General features: G+C 43.9%; 1 protein-coding gene across 1 annotated transcript; it reads right to left on the minus strand.

The window, feature by feature from the left end:
- Nucleotides 1–209: 209 nt before the first annotated feature.
- Nucleotides 210–6259, minus strand: LOC143021265 (uncharacterized). Its single transcript, XM_076178666.1, has 5 exons — nt 5956–6259; nt 3045–3208; nt 1150–1425; nt 890–1012; nt 210–774 (listed from the first exon to the last, which is right to left on the minus strand). Exons 1-5 carry the CDS (start codon nt 6137–6139, stop codon nt 391–393), a joined length of 1131 nt encoding a protein of 376 aa, XP_076034781.1. The 5' UTR covers nt 6140–6259; the 3' UTR covers nt 210–390.
- Nucleotides 6260–7850: the final 1591 nt, after the last annotated feature.

Here is a 7850-nt window from a genome sequence, read left to right on the forward strand (position 1 = left end):
ATGGATAACTGAAGGCCCGAGAAGACACCACACCCAAGTGATATCTTCACACCACCTGTCCTAGGTGATCAAGGACCACCTCAGTATTAGACCTCCCGTCGTGGTGCTGCGAAATGGCAAGACAGGATGGCCAAGTACAAACACCATTATTTAATTCTGTCACTACAATACGCTCTCCATGACCATAATACACAATTGTTTTTGCTAGAATCATTTATTTAACTGAAAATATACATCGATTTTAAACTTACATTGTACATGCGGCTCTCGAGGTGTTCATATTCATATGGGCAGGTTGGAATCCTAGGAGAGCATTGCTGAAGGACAGGTTTTCCAATATAGAGTTATTGTCAAAGGCTTCGGGTGGCTACTATAGGGGACAGTGGTTCATCACCGCTGGAGGAGGAGCATCTCGTATTGTTTTTGTAGCACCAATACCTTCTTTTCTAACCTCCGGACTTGTTCGGGTAACGCTACTGGTTTTGGTGTTGGCCCAGGTGCCGGAGTTTCGGGGCTTGAGTGGCTAGGCACGAGGGAGGGGAGCCTATAATTGGAGGAGGTTTCCTGCCCGTCCGCGGGGTTTTCCAGCAGGTCCAAGGCAAAGGTCGATGTGTGCTTCTGGAAAACCCTGAACAACTGTGGTGACATCTGCCGGCAGAGGGTCGCCAAATAATTAGTGTAAAGCACCACTCCTGATTCGTGGTCGTCGACAGGTTGCAGTAACGATGCCATTTGGGTCTGGAGGGTGGCTGTTGCCCGGTACTGTTCTTTCAGCTGTAATTGGACAGTAAAGATCATTAGGGATATAACTAGTGCATGTAAACAGCGAAATGTCAATGTTAGTGCACATTAATTGTAACTGCTCCAAGTGTATTTAATTTGTTCTTACTTTTTTCATGAGATCCTCGTGAGATGTACTGGTGGAGCCGGTGTTTGAGAAGGTTTTAAGTGTCTTCGCGTCACCCGTTGACGTGGTCGATGGCTGTGGTGGCTGAGACGACTGGTCGGACACCTGATCGGATAGTTGACCGGACGATTGGACAGTAAAGATCATTAGAGATATCACTCGTACATGCATGTAAGCAGCGAAATATCAATTTTAGTGTACAGTAATTGTAACTGCTCCAAGTGTATTTGATTTGTTCTTACTTTATTCAAGAGATCATCGGGGGATGTGCAGGTGTAGCCGATGTTTGAGGTTTTAAGTCTTTTCGCGTCACCAATTGACGTGGTGGATGGCTGTTGTGGCTGAGACGACTGGTCGGACAGGTGATCGGACAGATGATCGGATAGTTGATCGGATGACTGTATCAGGTCATCATCGACACTGAATATACTCTCCACCATGGGGGTTGTTGATGTGAATAGTCCGTCTCGACGTGGTGGTATCACGGGTCTTCCATCTACGGTGGCATATAGGAATCGCTGAGAAAATACAAAGCCGATTAATTAATTCCCTTTCAATAACAAGATAGATAAGTAATAAAGTGACTACAAGAAAAAATTGTGTATGCTACAGAGGAACGCCCTTGGGCTCTACTTGATGACTCTGCATCTTCTTGCTTTTGAGCGGGAGCTGGACATCAACGTGCTCCTCTTCGAGGAGACTTCGTTCCAAAAATGTACTTGGTCCGAGTATTCTTTGACCAGTCTGTATCAGAGGAACCACTCTACCTGTTCTACCACTAGAGTGCGGGCTTTGAGATGGGCCCTGCTTTAGCGAACGCCAGCACCAACCGTGAGCCTCTTACGAGTCGCTGACGCAGGGTTCTCAGCCATCTCGTTCTCCTGGATACAGTCGTAACTCGATACCCAGCTGGAAGTCACGTTCCTTCCTTGCAGCTGGATTTTCTTCAGGAACGCGAGTATAGAGGCCAGGAGGCAGAAGTCACCGCTGGACCAAGTGTATCCCGCGCTGTTAATAACAGATCTCGAGCCTATTTGTATCACTACAGGACTAGATCGCATGGTCTGGACATACCCTAGTTCCACCTGGGTAGCGAAAGCTTAGAATTGGAGCGTGTAGGATGACTCGGCGGAGAAGACTGGGCACCCCACCTGCATCGCGAACGTGGACCAGGACCTTGGTCTGTGGGAGTACACGTGCTCCTAGTCTCGACTCCTCGACGGACGGAGGTGCTGGATCAGAGACTGCGCCAAGAGGACCGCTGTTCCAGACAGGTCAAAAGTCATAGCACTGCTGACAACCGAAGGTGCCAGCACTGGCACGTCCACGATGACATGCGCTGCTACCCATATGACTGCCCTGATCCACCTCTGTCGGGCGTAAAGCTTATGAGAACTGCGTCGATTGATAAGAGTGTCAACCCACCTCTTCCTCAGTAATAATACCGTTTAGATGACCGTCTGGTCGCCCTTTAAGACAGACATATGTTCCTATACCCGTGGGACCCTCTAGCCCCAAACTTAAAACAACATTGTATTGTAAATTTACTTTAACCTTAAGTCCAGGTTAAGGGTTGCACACACACACACACACACACACACATACATATATATATATATATATATGAATATATATATACATATTATATATATATATATATATATATCAACAACCACATTTCACTTTAATTCTAAGCCATCAAAGGCCAGCATGCTGAAATTGAAATGTGGTACTGCCCAGGACTCAAACCCGGCATCCTCATAACAAGTGCAAAAGTGACTTTCCACTGTCGCACTTGTCATGAGGATGCCGGGTTAGAGTCCTGGGCAGTACCACATTTCAATTTCAGCATGCTGGCCTTTGATGGCTTAGAATTAAAGTGCATTGTGTTTGTTAAAAGGATTCTCTAATCACTGGGACCCATTCAATGTTGTACACACACACACACACACACACACACACACACACGCGCACACACACACACACACACACACACACACACATATATATATATATGTATGTATGCTTGCATGTATGTATGTATGTATATATATATATATATATATATATATATACATATATATATATATATATATATATATATATCGCGACAAGTGTACAAGTAAAATTCGTTTACCTTAGTTTGGCGGCTAGTGTATCGGACAACATGAGGTTGGAGGAAGTCGAAGTTTTCATAAATCCACTTTTCCCGATCAGACATCTTCGACACTTCCTTTTCCTGGCTAATGAGACGGCTGTACTTGGTCCTCATGCCATCGATCCAGATTCGAAGCTGACCCGCTGCAAAGAAAAGTGGACAAATAAACGCCATCGTGATGATAATAATACATACATACATATACCAAGGCTTTTTTCCCCCTTACAAGGGGGGTAGCCAAAAAGGGAGAGGCATAAAATCATTTCCACCCATTCCATCCCTGAATACACTCCACACCCCTCCACCCTCCCTCTTATCTGAGCACCTCCTGGATGACGGGTCATCCCTGCACCTTGTCCACTGCCCTGGGTCAGAAGCAGTGTCGCAAGACACAGCACATCCACAGCAAGGCCGCTTCATTAAACCGGCGACCCCCCCCTCTCCGTCCCCCCATGCATAAAAGGAGAGGACGGGGAGAAATCCCTTCGGGCTGCGTCAAATTTTGCTCACACATACTACCTCACCTCCATCCCCCGCCCATTCCACCTCATGCAATCACAACATCATTCATATACAACCATTCTCCATTCACCCCTGTCTTCTGTCCTCTCCCGTCCTTCCTCAACAGACATTCCCCTCTTCCCCAAAGCCCCCTTCACCCCATCCATCCACCTCATCCTAGGACGTCCCCTCATGTTCACTCCCTCCACATCTGCCTTCCATACCTCTTTTACTAGTCTTTCTTCACTCATTCTTTCCATGTGTCCAAACCATCCTAATACTCTTTCATCAACCCTATCTCCCAAGTCCTTTTGCACCCCTGTTCTCCTCCTCACCTCCTCATTTCTCACTCTATCTAGCCTAGTAACCTCCATCATACTTCTCAGACACCTCATCTCAAACACATTCAAACTCCTTCTCTCTTCTTCTCTTTTGTTCCATGTTTCTGCCCCATACAGTGCTGTTGGCACAATCACTCCTTCATATAGTCTCCTCTTAGCATCCATTCCCAAATGTCTATTCCTCATTACACTCTTTAATCCACCAAGGCATTTACTCGCTTCTCTCAATCTACATTCTTCCTCCACCTTTTCCTACCACATTTGCACCCAAGTATCTAAAACTATCCACTTCCTCCAGTCGCTCTCCCTTAATGGTCACTTCCAGTCTACTGCCACTTTCACCCCTTGTACATCTCATCACCTTACTTTTACCCACATTTATCTTTAGCTTTCTTCTATCACATACTCTCCCAAACTCTGCCACGAACTTCCCGTCTGGGGTATTGGCTGCTTGTTATTGTGGCAAAGTAGCATGCAGTTGATACTTTAGGGTCTATATGGGGCGCCCCTACGGACCAGAGCCACACATCATTTTGTCTATGATAGAGGAAAACTCTGTTCATAGAGAAATGATGACACTTTTATACTACGACTATCCCTCCGTTATGCTGTCCCCCAACCCCTTGTTGCTGTCCTGTACCATTTCTCTGAGTATTCTTTTTCTGTGGTGGGGGAATTCCCTGTGGTGGGGGAAAAGAATACTGCCACCAAGTATTCCCACTTGGATCGTAAGAGGCGAGAAGAAAGGGACGGGGATTGGGACTAGGCATCCTTCTCCTTGTAGCCCCACAGGGGACATTCCTAAACAAAAAAGAGAAAATGATAATAATAAACTTGTGTAAACACTGTTCTGGTTACACCATGTTTTGCCTGCCTGTCATAGCAACACTGACACTACGTACAATACAACATTTACCCGGAGATGGAGGGTTCTAAGCGCTGTTACCCATAAAACCGGTATCCCGGCATTATAAGCTATTTCAGTCGTCCACAAGCTAGAGATCTCGCGAATTTCCCGGGATTCCCAAATGTCTCGGTCAATACAGGGATATCATGGTATGTCTCAGTTTCCCGTCAATACATCGAGGAGGTACAAATTACAACATTATGTTAACCTTATACTTAATATGAATATTTAATACATAACATATATATATATATATATATATATATATATATATATATATATATATATATATATATATATATATATATGATAGAGAAATTCGTTAGTAACGGCGACATCAATGCGATAATTTTTTATGACAGTTGCATGCAGGATTCGAAACCACTGTTTTCGACCACCCGTAAGATCACCTTCACAGAGCCTTAGCCCACTACACCAACAGAAACTTGCTGTAGTGGGCTAAGGCTCTGTGACGCTGATCTTGCGGGGGGCCGGAAGCAGTGGGTTCGAATTCTGCACGCGACTGTCATAAAAAATCATATAAATATATATATATATATATATATATATATATATATATATATATATATATATATATATACATATAAATATATACACTATATGTACTACAGCATTTAGTGGATAACACATAAGAAAACGTAAGTATGTAGAGAAAATACCAATTTTGTTTACAAATGGTTAATGTATTGCACGGTCAAGACGTCGGCTATCCCCTCCCCCTCCCTACCACCCCCTCCCTCTTTCCGCTCTCGGTTGCTTATTAGGATTTTATGCCTGATTTTTTTCAGAGTAGCATATGGTCTCAATTACTTTTTATCTGATGACGATAAATTAATGTGGAATGTGTGGGAAATAAATCGGTGACGTCAGTAAATGAGGTAGAAGATAGAGTCAATACTTCATTACAAATAATAAATACTGATCACGAGTAATTTCTGATTACCAATAACTACTAATTACTAATATAAACAAAACGCAACAGTTTCCAGGGAACGGCGAGATTCCGAGTCACGAGATCTGGTTTGAAGAACCCTAGTTCTATAACTAAGAAAATATGACAAAGCACATGGCAAGATGGGGGTGGGGGGAGGGGGCGGGAGGTTAAACGCGTGTTACTCACGTGGACAGTTCAGTTCCTTGGCTTTCTCGGCCAGTAGCTGGAGGTTCTCTGGATCTACGTCCTTGTAGATGGTCAGCTTCTTGTTGTAAAATATCTCGTGCTGCTTCAACCACTCAGCGAGCTCCTTCTCCTGTTCCGGTTTGAACCGGATGGACTCCCGGTCCTCCGAGTATTGGGTGTCCATGATGATAGTGACTGCGTGGTGCCGAGGAGTCGTGGAAGGGGCGCGGGGGGAGGAGGAGGGTATACGGCGGCCGCGAGCGACGCGCGACTCGACTGGCTGCCAAGCGAGAACTGATTGCTGTCGTGGCGCGGTCGTGGGTTTATACGCCGCTCACTCGGGAGTGTCGTCGCTGATCCTCCGCTCCGCCTCCCCGCCACGACCCGTATCGCGCCCGTGGCTCTCGGGTGGGGGCGGGCGTCGCGCCGCGATCGGCCCTCGAGTCGTGTGGGGGTAGAGGGAGAAGGAGGTGACTTGCAGAATTGAGGGACTCAGCGAGGGCTGGAACGAGCGGGCGAGTGTGAGTGCAACCCTCACGCCTTGTGGCGGACACCCGAATCTGACCCGTGGAAGAAGGGGAAGGACGCAACTAATTGTGGAGGATCCAATATATTTTTTATTATTTGATCTTGTTCTATTTTATTTCATATTGTTTTTATTTCCTTTTGTTTATTTATTTTGTTTATTTGTTTTCCTTTTATTATTTGTTTATTCGCGCTACAGAGTACATACATATACCAAGACTTTTTCCCCCTTACTAGGGAGGTAGCCAAAAAGGAAAAGGCATAAGATCATTCCCACCCATTCCATCCCTGAGTACACTCCACACCCCTCCACCCTCCCTCTTATCTTGGCACCTCCTGGATGACGGGTCATCCCTGCACATTTGTCCACTGCCCTGGGTCAGAAGCAGTGTCGCAAGACACAGCACATCCACAGCAAGGCCGCTTCATTAAATCGGCGACCCCCTCTCTCCGTCCCCCCATGCATAAAAGAAGAAGACGGGGAGAAATCCCTTCGGACTGCTACAGAGTACATCTGTTTAATGGCGTCATCTATATTTACAAAACTATCACCGGTCATTTATCGCTGCGACAAAACTTTATACGATTAGAGAGAAAAAGTTCCCTCCGCTAGATAGAATAATCGAGCTAAATTGATTCTATGTTTGCTACGTCATACATAATTTGTTTTCAGTTTGTTCTGAGATGTTGAATTTTTAACGGAAAAACTCTAATGAAGTTCAATAAAATTCATTATATTCGAAATATTATATTGGAAATATAAATTTAAGTGTATTTAATTGTAAAGTAATGTTCTGATTTTTATTATATACATTTAGCATTTCTAAAACCGTAGAAAAATAATCAGATTTCACGACGTTTTATATTACTTCAAGTGTGCTAAGTTTTTTGAGTGCTTGGTTTATTTATTTATTTATTTATTTATTTATTTATTTATTCATTACAAAGGACGAGCATCCCGGCAGGAGACCTTTTGGTCCATAATTAGGTTGGATTTGGGAAAAAAAGTAGATAAGTGAATAAAATTAATAGATAATTACAAATAATAAACAAAAAGAAAATAACAATAATTTATTATAATGAATAAATAGATGAAAATAAACAAATATTAATAAATTAATCAAATAAAAAAAATTACAGACATTACGGCATTTTCCTTAGGTAATTATCTAAATGAATCTTAAAAAACTTCGAACTGTACTACATTGCACTGCCTCTGCAGGAAGTTTATTCCATTCATTTACTACACGGTTGGCGAAGTTGTTTCTACTTTAGACAACTTTATGGATGGAGATGACAGGTGGGGATGGATACGGAGCTGCCTGGTGTAGGCCTTATGGTCTCTTGCAGTCTCCTTCATTCTTATGTTC

Source organism: Oratosquilla oratoria, chromosome 41 (assembly GCF_046742065.1).
Source record: "Oratosquilla oratoria isolate Oo_2021 chromosome 41, ASM4674206v1, whole genome shotgun sequence".
Lineage (NCBI taxonomy): Eukaryota > Metazoa > Arthropoda > Malacostraca > Stomatopoda > Squillidae > Oratosquilla > Oratosquilla oratoria.